The sequence below is a fragment of the Siphateles boraxobius genome, unplaced genomic scaffold (genome assembly GCF_051911475.1).
Source record: "Siphateles boraxobius isolate OS27281-9 unplaced genomic scaffold, OSU_SipBor_1 13, whole genome shotgun sequence".
NCBI lineage: Eukaryota > Metazoa > Chordata > Actinopteri > Cypriniformes > Leuciscidae > Siphateles > Siphateles boraxobius.
This window is the reverse complement of record NW_027508733.1, coordinates 10,109,634-10,130,877: the sequence shown is the minus strand read 5'-3', so window position 1 is coordinate 10,130,877 and position 21,244 is coordinate 10,109,634. Positions and strand designations below refer to the sequence as shown.

The 21,244-nt window shown below is 42.8% G+C and overlaps 2 protein-coding genes across 2 annotated transcripts in view; both read right to left on the bottom strand.

Moving 5' to 3' along the window:
* LOC143736324 (uncharacterized) overlaps window positions 1–21,244 on the bottom strand; it is a 200,062-nt gene that overhangs the window by 34,207 nt on the left and 144,611 nt on the right. The gene's annotated exons all lie outside the window — the stretch shown is intronic.
* LOC143736377 (SLAM family member 5-like) overlaps window positions 1–21,244 on the bottom strand; it is a 42,822-nt gene that overhangs the window by 17,424 nt on the left and 4,154 nt on the right. The window contains exons 3-4 of the mRNA XM_077227117.1: window positions 20,847–21,155; window positions 20,638–20,750 (exon numbers count right to left, since the gene is read on the bottom strand). Coding sequence (XP_077083232.1) covers window positions 20,638–20,750; window positions 20,847–21,155 — 422 coding nt within the window. The remainder of the gene's footprint in view (window positions 1–20,637; window positions 20,751–20,846; window positions 21,156–21,244) is intronic.

Sequence of the window (21,244 nt, the reverse complement as noted above, 5' to 3'; positions counted from 1 at the left end):
ATATAATTTTGGACACAAGAGGGCAGTATAGCCCTATTTATGATTTTGTGTTTAAACTATCACTGGAAGAGACCACCCCCCTTTCCTTCTCACCCTCCCTACACTGACACACACACACACACACACACACACACACACACACACACACACACACACACACACACAGAGAGAGAATGGCAGGGAACAATCTCTCTGTCAGAGAGAGGGAGAGAAAATTCTCAGAATCCACATTAAAACCACAATATCTGACTTTCTGTTGGTCGGAACTAATAACTGTAAATTAGAAAGTTGTTCGGCTTGAAGAGAACAATATACACGCCAAGTTTTGTAACTGTAGGTAAAACTAACTGAGTTATAACACACGTTATGTGTCCTTTTTTAGTCATAAATTCATTTCCTCGCCACGGCCAAACCGTTCGAGATATCAAAAATCCGCTGGCAATTTATCATCCTCAATGTCTTGACTTCATGCTGACCGAGTTTCGTGGTGTTTGGATTAATTCTCTAGGAGAAGTATATAAAAAATAAAAGCATGCATTTTCCAAACAACCCATAATAGCTGACTTCCTGTTGAGCTGTCGTTAAACTTAGAGCACGAAAGTTGTTCGGCCCGATGAGATCTAAATATGTACCGAGTTTCATATTATTACATGCAAGCATGTTTGATATATGGACAAGTGTTCGAATCGCATTCCAGGGGGCGCTGTCGAGCCCCCCTGACACGCCCGGGTACCAGATTCAGCCCGGCCCTGAGGGCCGCGGGCTCTGACCTGTGTGCAAAGTTTCAAGAGTTTTCAAGCACGTTAAGGGCCCCAAAACCTTGAAAAACAAAAATAAAAGCATTCTCACTCAGCAGACAAATCCCCCTCCCCCAAACACACGGAGAGACGTAGGGTCAGAGAGAGAGGAAGAGAAAATTCTCCAAAACATCCACATTCAAACCAAAATATCTGACTTCCTGTTGGTCTGAGCTAATAACTGTAAATTAGAAAGTTGTCCAGCTCGATATGAACAATATACATACTGAGTTTTAAGATTGTAGATAAAAGTATAGACCTAACTCCCCCTCTTTTGTCAAAAGGTGGCGCTACTGAGCCCCTGCACCACGCCCGTTTCTGAAACTTTGCACATGTCTGCTGGCTAATAAATGTGATGTGTCTGTCGAGTTTCATGCAATTTCAAGTATGCTAAGAGTCTTAAAAGCATCAAAAAATAATCTTAAAGTTTGATGCGTTACCACGGCAACAGTATCTAAGATATCAATAATCCTTTCACAGGTCTACATCTGCCGTGTGTTTACATTATACACATAAAGTTTTAAGCAAATCGGGTAAAAATAAGAGGGTGATTTAAAAGCATTTTGAAAGTGACATACTTCCTGCTGCCAGTTGGTGGCGCTATAACTTTGTGTGGCACCGGGGTGGCGGTACCGCCGGCTTTGGCCCTTCATCGCTGCTCGCAGCTATATTTATATATATATATATATATAAAAAGCCGGTGGCACCGCCACCCTGGTGCCTTTAGGGTTATTGTGCACGACGTGACACAAAATATCTGCTGGCTATCTGCCGAACGGCTCTGGTAGTTCCGCTTCAGCACTGATGATGTTGTAGAAATAGTGCGCTCTGGTTGGTCTGGATTATTCGGGATTTTTTATTTTATACAGAAATAAGTTATTTATAATTCAGATGAGAATAAAGTTAGTGTTGATTAAAATGAAGGAAAACAAATATATTGATCTGAAATATAGCACATTAATTTTAAATTTATTTAGGTTCAATTACCAAACATACAATCTTAATTTAATTTAAAGCAAACAATACATTTAAAAGATATGGGTTGTATGCACTTTTTTTAATAAAAAAAGATATATATCCAAAAAACAAGGCCTTAAAGGGTTAAACTCTTGTCACTGTAACAGACACAATCTCTCTCTCTCTCTCACACACACACACACACACACACACACACACACTCACACACACACACACACACACACACACACACACACACACACACGTCAAGTCACTTCCATTTTAGATGCAATATTGAATAAGCAGAAAATTCGGATTTTCTGCTCTGAAAATATAAATAAGCATAAAAATTGAATAAGCATTTTTAATATTCTAAACAGAATAAGCACTAGTCGCTAATGAATAAGTACTAGTACTTAATGGAATAGATACTAGTATCTAAAAAATAAGTACTAGTAGCATGAAAATAGAGACTAGTAGGTTAAAATGATAAAATGTTAAAACGGCTTGCCATATTGGCTCAGAGAGAGAGAGAGAGAAAATGACCTTTTAGATACTAGTACCTATTAATAGATACTAGTATTTATTCAATAAATACTAGTACTAAGTCATTAGATACTAGTACCTATTCAATAGATACCAGTACTTATTCATTAGCTACTAATACGTATTCAAAAGAATATCTAAAGAATAAGCACTAGTATCTAAAGAATAGGCACTAGTACTAAAGAATAAGCACTAGTCGCTAATGAATAAGTACTAGTACTTAATGGAATAGATACTAGTATCTAAAAAATAAGTACTAGAAGCATGAAAATAGAGACTAGTTGGTTAAAATGATTAAATGTTAAAACGGCTTGCCATATTGGCTCAGAGAGAGAGAGAGAGAAAATGACCATATTCAAACCAAAATATCTGACTTCCTCTTGGTCTGAGCTAATGACAGTTAATTAGAAAGTTGTCCGGCTTGATCTGAACAATATGCGTACCGAGTCTTATGATTGTAGGTAAAACTATAAAACTAACCCCCCCCACTTTTGTCAAAAGGTGGCGCTACTGAGTCCCTACACCACGCCCGTTTCTGAAACTTTGCACATGTCTACTGGCTAATAAATGTGATCTGTCTGTCGAGCAATTTCAAGCAATTTCAGGCATGCTAAGAGTCTCAAAAGCATCCAAAAAGAATTTTAAAGTTTGATGCGTTGCCACGGCAACAGTATCAAAGATATCAATAATCCTTTCACAGGTCTACATCTGCCGTGTATTTACATCATACAGATGAAGTTTGAAGCAAATCGGGTTAAAATAAGAGGGTGATTTCAAAGCATTTTGAAAGTGACATACTTCCTGCTGCCAGTTGGTGGCGCTATAACTTTGACTCACAATAGTCACATCCATGTGATCGGCCTCTTACAACAAACACACTGCTGAAGTTTCATTAAGATCAGCTAATGTATGCTGAAGTTATAACACACTTCCTGTTCACGTTTCTCGCCATAAATTCGTTTCCTCGCCACGGCTAAACCGTTCGAGATATCAAAAATCCCCTGCCAATTTTTCATCCTCAATGTCTTGACTTCATGCTGACCGAGTTTCGTGGCATTTCTTTGAATTCTCTAGGAGAAGTACTTTAAATTCCATTGCATGCGTTTTACAAACAACCCTAAATAGCCGACTTCCTGTTGGGCTGGGGTAAAAAGTAAGAGCATGAAGTATATATGAACCGATGAGATCTATATGTGTACCGAGTTTCATATTATTACATGCAAGCGTGTTTGATTTATAGACCAAGTTTTCGGACCCCGTTCCAGGGGGCGCTGTCTAGCCCCCCTGCCACGCCCGGGTACCATCTTCAGCCCGGCCCTGATGGCCGCGGGTTCTGACGCGTGTGCAAAGTTTCAAGAGTTTTTGAGCACGTTAAGGCCCCCAAAAGTGCCCAAAAGGTAGTAAAATAATAAAAAGAAGAAGAAGAAATATAAATATAGCTGCGAGCAGCGATTACGGGCCCAAGCCGGTGGCACCGCAACCCCGGTGCCTTTAGTTACCTAAAGGCACCGGGGTGGCGGTACCGCCGGCTTTGGCCCTTCATCGCTGCTCGCAGCTATATTTATATATATATATATATATATATATATATATATATATATATAAAAAGCCGGTGGCACCGCCACCCTGGTGCCTTTAGGGTTATTGTGCACGACGTGACACAAAATATCTGCTGGCTATCTGCCGAACGGCTCTGGTAGTTCCGCTTCAGCACTGATGATGTTGTAGAAATAGTGCGCTCTGGTTGGTCTGGATTATTCGGGATTTTTTATTTTATACAGAAATAAGTTATTTATAATTCAGATGAGAATAAAGTTAGTGTTGATTAAAATGAAGGAAAACAAATATACTGATCTGAAATATAGCACATTAATTTTAAATTTATTTAGGTTCAATTACCAAACATACAATCTTAATTTAATTTAAAGCAAACAATACATTTAAAAGATATGGGTTGTATGCACTTTTTTTTTAATAAAAAAAGATATATATCCAAAAAACAAGGCCTTAAAGGGTTAAACTCTTGTCACTGTAACAGACACAATCTCTCTCTCTCTCTCACACACACACACACACACACACACACACACACACACACACACAAACACACACACACACACACACACACACACGTCAAGTCACTTCCATTTTAGATGCAATATTGAATAAGCAGAAAATTCGGATTTTCTGCTCTGAAAATATAAATAAGCATAAAAATTGAATAAGCACTTTTAATATTCTAAACAGAATAAGCAATAGTCGCTAATGAATAAGTACTAGTACTTAATGGAATAGATACTAGTATCTAAAAAATAAGTACTAGTAGCATGAAAATAGAGACTAGTAGGTTAAAATGATAAAATGTTAAAACGGCTTGCCATATTGGCTCAGAGAGAGAGAGAGAGAAAATGACCTTTTATATACTAGTACCTATTAATAGATACTAGTATTTATTCAATAAATACTAGTACTAAGTCATTAGATACTAGTACCTATTAAATAGATAACAGTACTTATTCATTAGCTACTAATACGTATTCAAAAGAATATCTAAAGAATAAGCACTAGTATCTAAAGAATAGGCACTAGTACTAAAGAATAAGCACTAGTCGCTAATGAATAAGTACTAGTACTTAATGTAATAGATACTAGTATCTAAAAAATAAGTACTAGAAGCATGAAAATAGAGACTAATAAGTTAAAATGATTAAATGTTAACACGGCTTGCCATGTTGGCTCAGAGAGAGAGAGACAGAGAAAATGACCATATTCAAACCAAAATATCTGACTTCCTCTTGGTCTGAGCTAATGACAGTTAATTAGAAAGTTGTCCGGCTTGATCTGAACAATATGCGTACCGAGTTTTATGATTGTAGGTAAAACTATAAAACTAACCCCCCCACTTTTGTCAAAAGGTGGCGCTACTGAGTCCCTGCACCACGCCCGTTTCTGAAACTTTGCACATGTCTACTGGCTAATAAATGTGATCTGTCTGTCGAGTTTCATGCAATTTCAAGCAATTTCAGGCATGCTAAGAGTCTCAAAAGCATCCAAAAAGAATTTTAAAGTTTGACGCGTTGCCACGGCAACAGTATCAAAGATATCAATAATCCTTTCACAGGTCTACATCTGCCGTGTATTTACATTATACAGATGAAGTTTGAAGCAAATCGGGTTAAAATAAGAGGGTGATTTCAAAGCATTTTGAAAGTGACACACTTCCTGCTGCCAGTTGGTGGCGCTATAACTTTGACTCACAATAGTCACATCCATGTGATCGGCCTCTTACAGCGAACACACTGCTGAAGTTTCATCAAGATCAGTTAATGTATGCAGAAGTTATAACACACTTCCTGTTTCACGTTTCTCGCCATAATTCCGTTTCCTCGCCACGGCCAAACCGTTCGAGATATCAAAAATCCCCTCGCAATTTTTCATCCTCAATGTCTTGACTTCATGCTGACCGAGTTTCGTGGCATTTCTTTGAATTCTCTAGGAGAAGTACTTTAAATTCCATTGCATGCGTTTTACAAACAACCCTAAATAGCCGACTTCCTGTTGGGCTGGGGTAAAAAGTAAGAGCATGAAGTATATATGAACCGATGAGATCTATATGTGTACCGAGTTTCATATTCTTACATACAAGCGTGTTTGATTTATGGACCAAGTTTTCGGACCCCGTTCCAGGGGGCGCTGTCGAGCCCCCCTGCCACGCCCGGGTACCATCTTCAGCCCGGCCCTGATGGCCGCGGGTTCTGACCCGCGTGCAAAGTTTCAAGAGTTTTCGTGCACGTTAAGAGCCCCAAAAGTGCCCGAATAGTCGTAAGAAAAATAAAAGAGGAGAAAAAAAAAAAAATAATAATCCTTAGGAAAACAATAGGGCCTTCGCCTTTTCAAGGCTTGGGCCCTAATAAATAATCCTTAGGAAAACAATAGGGCCTTCGCCCTTTCAGGGCTTGGGCCCTAATAATCCTTAGGAAAACAATAGGGCCTTCGCCCTTTCAGGGCTTGGGCCCTAATAATAAATAATCCTTAGGAAAACAATAGGGCCTTCGCCCTTTCAGGGCTTGGGCCCTAATAAATAATCCTTAGGAAAACAATAGGGCCTTCGCCCTTTCAGGGCTTGCTTTTATATCACTCTCAGCACCCCGTGTAGAAGTATCAGCACACACACTGCAATAAAGGCAAGAAATAACCACACAGCACTCTGTGACGAACCCTCCACCACCGCGTAAGGGCCTACTAGTGGCCTACCATGAAGCCTCGGCTCCTGCAATGAGGGCAAAAAAAATATTACAGGTCTCAAATAGATCACAATCACAAATAACATTTAAACTAGTAAACTAGAAAACCATATTACAAAAAAAAATGAAAACATGAAAGTCAAGAAGGGTTTAGTACTAGTGCTGGTATACCCTCACTGACCTTCTACCAGCACCTTTAAAGATCACAAAATACAATACTGTAAAATACTCAACGTAAACCAATCAGGACAGTCAGTAGCACAAACAATGATACATGAATATACTGGAAAAATAAATACCAAACACAAAACACAAACACTTGGGGGGTGTGGAAGACACCCGGCGATCACGGTGGCACGTACTGGAGAGCGAGCAAGCCTCACGCAAGACGCCTAGGCTGTGCGCGCACACACACACGTGTGTGGGGAAGAGAGTTTGTTATCGAGATAATCTTTATGTAGACAAAGCAGCAGCATCAATTCAGCGTTGCCCACCAGGCGTCACAGCTATTCCTCCTTTAATTCATAAACCCGTCACCCATCCACGCCACGCATACAGAGGACACGGGATACACATCCCCAAGGCCTACAAAGGGAGAGCGCCGCCGCTCAAAGCTCACTCCGCAACCTATCCCGGCCGCTCAAAGCATCATGACACGGGACTCAAAGCGGAAGCACTACAGGGACAAAGGGCGGTCCCACGGGCAATGACGCGACACTCAACCAGCAAGCACACGCAATAAGTGACTACATGTTCTTTTTTTTTTATATCATCCCACCCTGTTTGTGATTGGACCCACACTACCCCAAGCACATTACCTTGATTACCCGGCAACGATATGTCCCACTACATATGCATTAATTATATCAGGTATGAACGGTCATTGACGTTGAGTCGCACTGAGCAGTCAAATCCTCTGAAAAATTCCAGGTCCACTTTTTTATGGCAGTCCATTCCTGATTGCAGTAATTCTTTTTAGTTACACTTCTGACATTTACTTTACACTTTGAATAAAACTTTAACCACTGCAACAACACGTTGTTAATTGTTGTCTTCACAACACATTGGCAAATACACGAGTTTAAACTGATTTTGGTAGCTGGCAGTGCCACAATCCAACAGTGCTGGGGACAGCTGTCATTTGGCTGGCTAGCATAACTAAGTTACTTCGCCGGGTAATTTAGCCGTGTAAATGATAATGCAACACTAACAAATTCAACCTAATCTCCAGGGATGAAACGCTACACAGATCGTGCTACAACTAAATAAATAACAGCAAAAGTTTTGCGTGCTTTTTAAACAAACAAACATCCCATTAGGTTGAGATACTACTTACTGTAGTCAGGTGGCGGGTGAAATAAATGATTATGGGTAAGAAGCGTGCGTAACGTGACGTATCGTTGCCGTGGTAACGACCGAAAGTCTTCTGAATAATAATTATAATTATTAATAATATTTGCTGCTATGACAGAAAATACATTTGAAAAGAATAAAATAACGTTAAGGGTAGGGGTGCGCCGATCCGATACTCAGTATCGGTATTCTCTTGGTCGACGTTACGTCACAAATCATGTGACCTGCATAGCAACAGCCGCCGCCGTGTTTGAAGGGTAAAACAAACCGAAGGCAAAGCCCGAGGCAAATCAAAAAGGTATCTATTCACAGAAGTTTTGCTGTGGATTATGTCAGTTATGGATACCAACGGAATACCCTGTATTAATGATGAATGATATCTGTGTATGCGAAAGAATGTCGGTGGTGAGAAGTGAATGTAATAAAACACTCATGTAAAGCGCTTTGTGACTAGCTAACGTTACATGTCTGTGAAAGGCGCTATCAGCTATATGAATACAGATCTTCTTCTTCTATTACAGAATGTCTTATCAATATATAGACAGTCTCCTAGCGCCTGCATTGACCAGGTACCACAGAAAGCTGTCGCTTGTAGGTTTAGCATTACAATATTGTCCATCGGCATCCAGCTGAGTCCTGGGAGAACAAACCAAAAGCATGGCCCAGGCTCGAGTATCCAGACATACAAATTACCTCATCAAATCCTAGGGTGGCTATTTCCATAACACCAAAAAGAAGGACACATATATTTTGTTGACAAGTGGGGGCGGGGGCGCTGAGGGCACGCAAGGTCTCTCGCTCTCTGCCGCGCGCTGCACGGTTTGGAGCACATACGTCATGTCCTGTCTCGCATGCACGGCTCGAGATTCCAGGAGATTTTAACTAATTTCTGGGCATCAGGGAGCCGCTATCAATGTGCGGGATTGTTATAGGTTAACTTTTTTTAAACAATTCAGCGCAACTCCAAAAAGGAGGACAAATGAGTGTCCGGCTTGAGGCTGCGCTGGACAAGGGGCTTAAAATCCGGACTGTCCAGACAAAATCCGGACGTATGGCCACCCTATCAAATCCCCTGGTATGAACACCATGTGTACATACCATGTGTCCTACACTTGCAGTCATGTTTAAATACCCATCAAGCATCGATTACATTAACTATAATCGATTTTTTATTAATTAAAAAAAAAACTGTTCATTCAAAAGCACTGTGTTACAAAGTGGCTGTAATGAGCTGTCTGTCAGTGGCACAGCTTGTAAAATGTCAGTGAGGGACACTGTTTTTTCCAAAAAAAAGCCAATAAAGGCTAACTGCATAAATGTATAGTTTTTAGGCATTATTCTCGGCGCTTGTTTATCTTCCGCTTTCGTGTAGCTTAATTCTCAAGGTCGGACATCCGGGACTTTTACTCCCATAATGCACTGCGCGCGCATAGCAACGCGGCGAAGGGTAAAACAAACAAGCGCCCGCCATTAAGCAACACGAAAGCGGAAGATAAAAGCGCCGAGAATCATGCCTAAAAACTGCTGTGTTGTTAGTTGCACAAACAACAGCGTAAAGAGAAGTGACCTCAAGTTTTACATGATACCTAGCGAGGCAACTGAGCCAGAAAGGAGAGAGAAATGGCTCCAGGCGATTGGACGAGGTGTTAGTTCAATACAAATACAAATGTAATTTAAACATGACTGCAAGTGTAGGACACATGGTATGTACACATGGTGTTCATACCAGGGGATTTGATGAGGTAATTATATATATCTGGATACTCGAGCCTGGGCCATGCCTTTGGGTTGTTCTCCCAGGACTCAGCTGGATGCCGATAGGGACAAGATTGCAATTCTAAACCTACAAGCGACAGCTTTCTGTGGTACCTTGTCAATGCAGGCGCTAGCAGACTGTCTATATATTGATAAGACATTCTGTAATAGAAGAAGAAAATCTGTATTCATATAGCTGCTAGCGCCTTTCACAGACATGTAACGTTAGCTAGTCACAAAGCGCGTTACGTGAGTGTTTTATTACATTCACTTCAGTTCTCACAACCGACATACATTCGCATACACAGATATCATTCATCATTAATACAAAGTAGTCCGTTAGTATCCATAACTGACATAATCCACAGCAAAACTTCTGTGAATAGATACCTTTTTGATTTGCCTCTGGCTTTGCCTTAGGTTTGTTTTACCCTTCGCGGCTTGTTGCTATGCAGGTCACATGATTTGTGACGTAACGCCGACCAAGAGAATGGCGGGCGCTTGTTGTTTTACCCTTCGCCGCGTTGCTATGCGCGCGCAGTGCATTATAGGAGTAAAATTCCCCAATGTCCGACCTTGAGAATTGCTCCGATACTAGCAATATTTGCCGGATCGGGTATCGCCAGACGAGACCATCCAAATCCGATCCGATATTGTATAGCCTACGTATGTTATTGTTATACAACACAAAAGGCACAAAAACATTATAAAGCACTATAATGTTTTCGTGTACTGTATTCCAAGATTTCTGAAGCCATTACATATAGTTTAATGTGAGGTACAGATTTAAATCGTTAAATTAATCTTCACCTAGCTGCTAAGTGCTTCCCTCCGCTGCGGCTGTCAGTCATTCTCAGCACTCAAACAGCGTGTCGCGCTCGGGTAAAACAGTCAACACGATGAAACTCTCTCCAAGATGAGTCAATGTTCCGTAGATATGTAGATAAAGGTCTATGGTTTGCATAAAAGGACTTTAACGTGCTGGAGTTTCACATGTTACTTTCAACCGGGTGTCTGTTAGATCACAACTCCTCAGTGATCACAACACTGGAGTAGAGAGCGATATAATTGCTCTTCACACGCATATTAACTGAAATTTAAAACTGTTAAAAGTCTCAAACTAATGAATAAATAAAGAAATATATGTATATCTTACTTTTGTGCTTTGAACTTTTCAATGCGAAGCGCTGCGCGCCGTGACTCCATGTTGCTTCGAGCGCATCGTTCTGCGCACGGGATGCGCATAAGGTTTCGTGCAGCTCTGAATTGGAGCCTTTCATATTACAATACTTTTACGCAATGGCAGTTTATTGATAGCATTAGTTTTTATGTCAAATCTATGTATCATATGTTGCTGCTTCATTAAAAAGTTGCGCTTAAAATTTTAAAATAAATGTATTTTAATTATATAGTATATATTTTGTATGTATTGTTTTACAAAGTAAGGAAAATAATATTTAAGTCAAGCTTTGATGCCTTTAACAAAAGAATAATCCCAGTCTCTTCCCCACAGTGAGGCATACAGATACAGTTTATTAGGTAATTTGGCACTGTTTTTTTAATTATTATTTTAGTATTGGATCGGATCGGTATCGGCCAATACTGAGTCCCAGGTATCGGAATCGGTATCGGAGGCAAAAAAAGCGGATCGTGCCACCCCTAGTTAAGGGTTTAATAACGTAAAGGGAACAAGTTTATTTATATAGCACATTTCATACACAATGGTAATTCAAAGTACTTTACATAGAAGAAATTAAAATAATCAAAATAAATCAGAATAATTAAAACAGTTTAGAATAAAAGATAAAATACAGAAATAACCAAATGAAATCAGAATAATTAAAACATAAAATAAAATACAGTGCAAAGAGTCGGACGAACAGTGGCACAGTGCTCATTCAGTAAATGCACAGCTAAACAGAAGTGTTTTGAGTCTGGATTTGAATGTGACTACTGTAGGAGCACATCTGATCTCTTCTGGAAGCTGGTTCCAGCTGCGGCTGGCATAGTAGCTAAAAGCAGACTCGCCATGCTTAGAGTGAACCCTTGGTATTTCTAGCCGATGTGATCCTAATGATCTGAGTGATCTGTTGGGTTTATATTCACTGAGCATATATGCAATGTATTGAGGTCCTAGGCCATTGAATGATTTATATACCAGTAATAATACTTTAAAATCAATCCTAAATGTAACTGGCAGCCAGTGTAAAGATCTGAGGACTGGTGTGATGTGTTCATATTTTCTGGTTCTGCTCAGAATCCTAACAGCAGCATTCTGTATGAGCTGCAACTGTCTTATGGTCTTTTTGGGAAGGCCAGTGAGAAGTCCATTACAATAATCCACCCTACTGGTGATGAAAGCATGCACAAGTTTTTCTAAGTCTTGACTGGAAACAAAGCATCTAACTCTTGCAATATTTTTCAGGTGATAGTATGCTGATTTAGTTATTGCTTTGACATGACTACTGAAACTAAGGTCTGACTCCAGAGACACACCCAGATTCCTGACTTGATTTTTAGTTGTTTGACCCCTAGACTGAAGGTATGCGTTCACCTTGAGAACTTCATCTTTGTTTCCAAACGCAATGACTTCAGTTTTGTCTTTGTTTAACTGAAGAAAGTTTTGGCACATCCAATTGTTTACTTCATCAATTCATTGGCAAAGGGAGTCAATGGGGCTGTAATCGTTAGGCGATAGGGCTAAGTAGAGCTGTGTGTCGTCTGCATAGCTATGGTAAGCGATTTGGTTCTTTCTCATTATTTGGCTCATTGGGAGCATGTACAGGTTGAATAGGAGTGGCGCAAGAATTGAGCCTTGAGGGACTCCGCATGTCATGGATGTCCACTCAGACTTATGGTCTCCTATACTCACATAATAACCTCTGCCTCCTAAGTATGACCTGAACCATTTTAGGACTATCCCAGAAAGCCCGACCCAGTTTTCCAGCCTGTCAAGAAGTATTTTGTGATCGACAGTGTCAAATGCAGCACTGAGGTCGAGTAGTACCAGCACTGATAATTTGCCTGTATCAGTATTTAAGCGAATATCATTTATTATCTTTATGAGCGCGGTCTCTGTACTGTGGTGCGGTCAGAAACCAGGTTGAAAATGGTCAAAGTATCCATTCGAGCTTAAGAATTTGTTCAGCTGATTGAAGAAAGATGAAGTTCTCAAGGTGAAGTTCTCATACAGAACGCTGCTGCCAGGATTCAGAGCAGAACCAGAAAATATGAACACATCACACCAGTCCTCTGGGCTTTACACTGGCTGCCAGTTACATAATATACTCAGCTGAAAATTGCATTTTTAAGTTGACTTATCTGTTCTAAAAATCTGTTAAAAAATGTGATGACGTCACATAATAGCAGAATGCTAGCGTGTTCCGGCCAACAATGACCTAACCTGTAAGAAATCAAAAGGACATAAGTACTCGTTCATTCGAATTTTGGACTATAATCTGTATTGAACTTGTGGAATCAACAATAAAATCTACGTTGATTCAAGGACAAGCAGGAGAAAGGGATACATTTAGCCGTCTAGCTCCATAGACTCCCATTCATTCTGCACTCGCCCGCGATCACCTCCAGTGGAATTCTAATGGAACTGCAACCAAGATGATATACAACTGGGCTAATAGGAAGTGCCAAGACTCTCCGTTAAGACAGGTTCTGGTGTGTATCGATCTGCACTTCACTTCTGCACTTCACTTCTGACCGGAAATAGTAGACCATTCGGGTATCTTTGGAACACTCATTTCAACATACTATGATTTGGGACGTACTGATTCTATTTTCGAATACTATTTAGGACGAATTTAGTATGCGAATTGGGACTGGGCCATGGTCTGTGTCCTGCCCGGCCCAGTTGTTGTGAGCTGTTGTGTTTCTTGTCATGGACCTGTGCCTCTTTCTGTTGCTTTGGCCTAGAGAACTGTTGCTTTATTGCTGCTTACGGTTAACTGCTGGAGCCCACGCTCTGTTGCTTTGTAAAACGTCCCAGTTCATACCTCTTGCTTTATAATTTAAGCTGTTTGTTGGAGCTACATTAGTTTGCTTGCAGTAGTGGTAATTTGTTAATTAAATTGTTTATTGTTATGATTTTGTTTACATTAGTAATATATATATATATATATATATATATATATATATACACACATATATATATATATATATATATATATATATATATATATATATATTGGTAATGTTCCTTTGTCTGTTTAGTTAATTGTTTTTATTTATGTTTAGTCTTTATTTTTGGTAAGTTTAATAACTACAATGTTTGATTTAGACACCTGAGGGCAATAGTGGGCACAGGTGAAGGTAAATATAGAAAGTAGGAGGTGACCTGTAGCACCTGGGTGATGGGCATATGGTTGTTTACCAACGTGAGAGATACTGTTTGCTCAGTTGGAACAAATAAACCAGCCACAAACCCTGAATCCAGCCTGGAATTGATTTTATGTCTTGCCTGCGTACATCACCTACCCAGGGTGCTAGAAGTTGTCGTTTGAAGGTTTGATTTAAGTTAATTTTATTTTGTATGTTGACAAACGGCCACTACACTGTTATTTATCTGATTATTTGCTTTGTTCATTGTCTGGGAACTGTAGGGAGGTGGGTGCCATTTTTATTTTGCTATCCCCTGTTTTCTCCTGTTTTTTTGTCAGGTAGGGAGAGTGTACATTTCTGTTATTTAGTTGTATTATAGTACTAAATTAACTCCCCCAGGCAGACTAAACTTTTGTTTGTTATTTTGGCATTGCAGTAAATTGTGTTGTGTTAAGAACTTTTGAATAAAATTGTTGAAAAGAACTTTGTTGTTGTGGTGCTGTGGCAGAGCCCTGACTATTGCTCTTTAAAATCTTAAACTTTATGTTCTGACCCCTAGACATTTATATGACGTAACATTTATTCTTAAAATAATTCCCAGACATTGACAGAAAAAAAACATATGACCTTTATTTTAAAAAAATGTGAGATTAAAGAATAGTTCTTCCTAGAAATAACTTCTGCCTCGGTTCTTAGTGCTGGAAATAAGCAGAGCTTTTCTGCACGATCACTGCATGCGTTTATACAGTCATGTTGCATATATGCACACAAAGTATATGAGATATTTTCATATTTCACAAAAATATCAGTGTTTGATTTAAGACCTTTTTGTGAACAAAAGTTCAGTGTTTTGCAGTAAAAAAAAAAAACTCTGTAGAGCAGAAGTCAACGGTTTCATGTGAGCAGGAATGGAAAAAGCCCTTCAACCACACTCTTTACTCAAATGGAATACTGAGGCCTCAAAAACTGACATCAATCACAAACCTCCAGCAGCAGACACATTCTCACGCACGAGCTATTTGTCCAACAATACACAAACAATACCGAGATCAAACAATGCCGGTTTATTTGTAAATAAATGAATAAAGGAGGTATTTTAAAGACACTATTTTACATTTATGTTTTGCACTTTTTTTATGAGATTCATACCCATAGTCTCTTTATTACGGAGCCCATAAAGAGACAATGTGATGGAAGGAAAAATATAGTTTTAAAAATAAATTAAAGTTTTGCGAGAGAACGCAATGTTTCTCTGGGGAGTGCAACACTTGTGACCCCTCCCCCCTCCCCCATCCCCTCCCCTCCCCCACTAATTTTTTAACATCTCTTTAGGGGCTCTGTACTTTAAGATGAAACATGAAAGGAGGTTTACAGTGAAAGTGATCAAACAGCTGTCTTGTACTTATAAAAATAATTAAGTTTGATCATCTGCTCATGTTGAGAGGGGCATAATCCACGTGATCCTCCCTAGTTACTTTCTGTAATAAAAAAACAAAACAAAACAAAAACAATGCATAACAAAATATATGATGATAATAAAAAATGTGCATAATAATAATAATAATAATAATAATAATAATAATAATAATAAATGAAATAATATTTAGCATATTTTTTCTAGCTAGTAGTTATCTGACACAAGAACTTTTATTTTACTTAATCAAAACATTATTTGTTCAAAAGGACTTGTTATAGTCTTGTTGTACAAACTTTAAAATGTTATTTTTATCAATGTAATTACATTCATTTAACAAATTAGTTTCAAAAATTGTAATCTGTGACGTGTATTTTTATGTGTAATCTTATTAATTGTCTTACCGCGTTTCTTTTGAAGAACACTGGATCAGCGTAAGTGATCTCTTCTGCACGAGTCTCAACTGTTTCAACAATAAAAGATACATTAAAAAATATTTCTTTACAAAATATAATTATTAGGGCTGTCAAAGTTAAAACATTAATTGCACACATTTAATCAAATGTTTACCGATACATTTTTTTTTTTTTTTGAAAAATGGCATCAACCATCAACAAGTGTGTGTTTACCATTAAATTTAGAGAATCATTCTTTCATTTATAAATAAAAATTATGTTTAACAAGAATAAAGTCATTTGCATTTCTTGGATGGGGAAATTTATTAAGTCATCATTCATAGAAATTTTAATTTGAGCATTAGCAGTTCCCTTTCGTTGTCACTCCGAGTTACGTCGGATGACGACGAATGGGGTTCCCTTTCGTTGTCACTCCGAGTTACGTCGGATGACGACGAATGGGGTTTCGCTTAGAAAGCCTATCAACTTCGAGTATTACAAAACGAGCCAATGGCAAGGAAATGCCATGGGTCTGCGGAATTTGCATGGCGTAACTCCGCCCCACCTCGTGGGTATAAAAGGAGGAAGCCGGCAGCAAGCAGATATGTTTTCGCTTCGGAGCCAAGTGTATTCTTCTCTCCACAAGCCATCTCTGAATTGTCAGCTTTACAAACGAGTACCGCGAGTGTTGGTGTGACGGCGATCTACGGCGAGAGCGTGCTTCCTGCTGATCTGTTGCAGTGGTCTGCCAGTCGGTGCGTTTCTCCCCGGGTGCTTCAACACTTGAGTTTTCTCTCACTAAAAGAGCTTACACGTGGCACGTCTTTTTAAAGATGTCTCGCCCGTGTACTTCTGGTTGCGGCAGATTGGTATCGGACTCTGATGGGCACGAGCGTTGCATAGTATGTTTGGGCATTGATCATGCTAGAGCAGCGCTCGTGGATGACTCATGTTCTCTCTGTGGGAACATGACCATCGCGTCATTACGGTCGAGACTCCGTGAACTCGCAAGAGTGAGAGTCCCCTCATCCACCCCCCGTCCTGCGGCTGGTGGCCAGGGTGACCTGAGGGTTACGGTCTGGAACAAGGCGCCGACTATGTGTCCGCGACCCCAGCCCCCCTCTTCAATGACGGTGCCCGCTAGTGAACTGCTGATTCCCGCGGGTCTACCCTCTGGTGGCCCGCGTGCTTCAGTTGAAGCTACAGAGGAAGATGCCATGTCTGTTGCAGCATCACTAGGCGGGTTTGACTCTTCTGGAAGTGAGGGCTCGTCACAGCTGCCACCTTCCGGTGTGCATACGGCTGTGCTCGAGTCTGATCCGGAGATGACGGCCATGCTTTCCCGGGCAGCCGCGAGCATCGGACTTGAGTGGAGGCCTCCACCCTGTCCTGAGCGCTCGCGGCTGGACGATTGGTTTTTGGGTAAGGCCGCCGACCCTCGTCCTCGGCAAACCCCAATACTTTTCTTCCCGGATGTGCATGATGAGATCTCGAAGTCCTGGAAGACCCCCCTGTCTTCTCGGGACCGCTCGCTGGTCTCATCCGCCTTTCCTCCCCTCGATGAGGCAGCTGCCCGTGGGTACACTGGGCTTCCCCCGGTTGAACGCTCTGTTGCCATGCAACTATGTCCTCAGAGTGCTTCTTCTCGGGGCGAGCCTAAGCACCCATCCAAAGCCTGTAGATTTTCGTCGACCCTGGTGGCGAAGTCTTACAGAGCGGCGGGACAGGCGGCTGCTTCACTGCATGCTATGGCCACTCTGCAGGTCTACCAGGCCCAGATACTCAGAGACATGCACGAGGGTAGGACAAACCCAGGGCTCTTTGATGAGCTGCGCGCCGCGACCGACCTTGCTCTCCGGGCGACGAAGGTTACCGCGCGCTCCCTGGGTTTGGTGATGTCCACAGCTGTGGTCCAGGAGCGACATCTGTGGCTGAACCTGGCTGACATGCGGGACGCTGAGCGGACCCGTCTGCTTAACGCCCCCTTGTCCCAGGCCGGCCTCTTCGGCGGTGCAGTTGAAGACTTTGCCCAACAGTTTTCAACTGCCCAGAAACAGACCGAGGCCATCAGACACATTCTGCCCCGCCGGCCCGCTGCTGCCTCCACCTTGCCGGCCGGGCAGACGCCTCGACCTGTTTCCCGCCGAGGGCGCCCTCCTGCGGCTCCCGCCCCTCCCGCCCGGACCACGCAGCAGCCTCCATCCAGGGCCGGTCGCGGAGGAAGCCGTAAGAAGGCGCCACAGCCCTCTCCTGCCCCGCCCCCCGCTAAACGCCGGGCCAAGCGGCGCTCCTGAGACGGGCTGCTCAGGGATGATGGTTGTTTCGCAGGAGGTGGTAGCAGGACCACTCCTTCCCCCGGTGGAGGGCCGGGGGAGAATCTTTTGTTCTCCACTCCCCGCTGCTCACCCACGGGTGGGCAGCACCCTAATGTGGTTAAAGTCAGAAACAATCCCCTCTTCCCTGAGCTCACAGAGTTCTCGGGCGACACAGAGCGCCGCCCACAAGCCGTGCTCTCCTCGCCCCCCTCTGTCCCAGAGGCGGTTGACACGGCGTGCCGTCCACGGACCGCTTCGCCCCGTCCCCCTCTGTCGCCAGACCCCTGGCAGAGCAGGCCCCCGCGGGACGACCAGCCTGGTCCTCCCCTGGCCCCCTCTGCCAGGGCGCGGTTGCTAACTGTGCCCCCTCTCCGGGCCGCTATGCCGTCCACATCTGGGCCAGTTACTCCGCTTCGCTGCCCCTCCGGGGGGACGCCTGTGGCTCGCATGATCCCGTTGGTTCAGTTCCTGGGAGCCTGGCTAGAGCTTCCCCGTCTGTCCCACTGGATCGCGCGTACCGTCAGGCTCGGCTATGCGATTCAGTTCGCACGGTCTCCTCCCCGCTTCAGGGGAGTCCGCTCCACTTTGGTCGGTGGCAATGCCCCTATCATGAGAGCAGAGATTGCCACCCTGCTGGCGAAGGGTGCAATCGAGACTGTCCCTCCAGCCGAGATGAGGTCCGGCTTCTACAGCCCCTACTTCATTGTCCCCAAGAAAACCGGTGGGTTACGGCCAATCCTGGACTTGCGCGTGCTGAACCGCTCCCTTCACCGGGTGCCGTTCAAGATGCTCACCGCCAAACGCGTTTTCGAATGCATACGGCCCCAGGATTGGTTTGCAGCGATCGACCTGAAGGACGCCTACTTTCATGTCTCCATTCTTCCTCGACACAGACCGTTCCTCCGGTTTGCTTTCGAGGGGCAGGCATACCAGTACGCGGTTCTCCCTTTCGGGCTAGCCCTGTCTCCTCGCATCTTCACGAAGGTCGTCGAGGCGGCCCTTGTTCCCCTTCGAGAACAAGGGGTTCGCATCCTGAGTTATATCGACGACTGGCTGATCCTAGCTCACTCTCGAGATCAGGTTTGCGAACACAGGGACGTAGTGCTTCGGCACCTAGCCCGTCTGGGCCTTCGGGTCAACTGGGAGAAGAGAAAACTTTGCCCCGTGCAGAGGATCTCTTTTCTCGGTATGGACATCGACTCGGTCGCCATGTCCGCGCAGCTTACGAGCGAGCGCGCGCAGTCACTGCTGACTTGCCTAAGACAATTCGAGGGCAAGAGTGTGGTTCCACTGAAACTTTTTCAGAGGCTCCTGGGGCATATGGCATCTGCAGCCGCGGTCACGCCGCTCGGATTGCTTCATATGAGACCGCTTCAGCTTTGGCTTCGCGACCGAGTCCCGAGGTGGGCATGGCAACACGGCACGTTCCGAGTACCAGTTACTCCGACCTGCCGTCAGTTCTTCACCCCGTGGGCGAACCTCGGTTTTCTCAGGGCCGGTGTCCCCCTGGCACGAGCTTCCCGGCATGTTGTTGTCTCAACAGATGCCTCCAACACGGGCTGGGGCGCCATGTGCAATGGACATGCTGCTGCGGGCTCCTGGACAGGACCCCAGCGGCTGTGGCATGTCAATTGCCTCGAGTTGTTGGCAGTACGCCTTGCCCTGCACCGCTTCCGGGCGTTGCTCAGGGGTCAACACGTACTAGTCCGTTCAGACAATACCGCCACTGTAGCGTACATCAACCATCAAGGTGGTCTACGCTCCCGAAGGAAGCATATGGAAAACACTGGGGTGCTCACCCTTCGTCAGTGCCAGTCTCACGACAGGGATCTCAGATTTACGCAGGGCACTGGAAAACAGCTGAGAAGGTGGCGTGATTAGACTGGTAACCCCATTCGTCGTCATCCGACGTAACTCGGAGTGACAACGAAAGGGAACGTCTCGGTTACGTATGTAACCCTCGTTCCCTGAGTAGGGAACGGAGACGTTACGTCTGCCTGCCACTTTCCGCTGTACCGCGGGGATCGCCTGAGCTCAGTCTTGGCTCCTCAGCGAAGAAACATATCTGCCTGTTGCTGGCGTCCTCCTTTTATACCCAAGAGGTGGGGCGGAGTTACGTCATGCAAATTCCGCAGACCCATGGCATTTCTTTGCCATTGGCTCGTTTTGTAATACTCGAAGTTGATAGGCTTTCTAAGCGAAACCCCATTCGTCGTCATCCGACGTAACGTCTCCGTTCCCTACTCAGGGAACGAGGGTTACATACGTAACCGAGACGTTTCTTTACACATGAGATTGTTTATAAAATGGAGAAAGCATTTTATTGCTGAAAACATGCAGATTTTCATTTCTGTTTTTGCATTTCTAGTTGTTGTTTTTTATTATAAAAATTAACAATAAAAATTAATTTTGATCATTTATAAAAAGGAATTATGAAAATAATTGAGACAATAATTGATTAAATGATATGGCTATTAATCAATCAAAAATATTTAGAGAAAATTTTAAAAGCATTATTTGTTACAATACTTTGTAACACTTGCCTCCGCTGTCAACTTTTCTACATTTCTTGTAGATGCAGAAGATCCCAACAGCAGCAACAATCATCAGAGATCCAGCAGAGATCAACACTATCAGAGACACTGAGACTGGAGGAGAGGAAAGAGAGACAGTCATTAATGTGAATGAATGCATCAGTCTGATCTACAATAGAAGACAGAGATCAGGTCAGTAAATACACACATATATCATCAGTGCTGTATTACCTGCACATGTGTGACAGAGTGTGTTGATGTCCAGATGTGTGGTCTGGTTGCTGATGGGATTGTTCAGCACACAGCTGTAGGTGTTTTTATCCTGATATTCCACCTCCAGAGGTAGAGAGAGACTGATGCTGAGATCACACACACTGATGCTGGACAATACACTCATTCCTGCGTACCAGGAGAGAGTCACATTACTCACGCTCAACACTGATGAACACACCAATGAACATGATGATGATGAAGAAGAACAGTCTCTGGTAATCTTAGGAGTGTGCAGATGAGCTGGAAAATATGAGAGAATAAAGAGAAATATGGATGAATCTAAACAACAATCTTATTTTCAGTTCAATGTGTTTTGGAGTGTCTCTTCT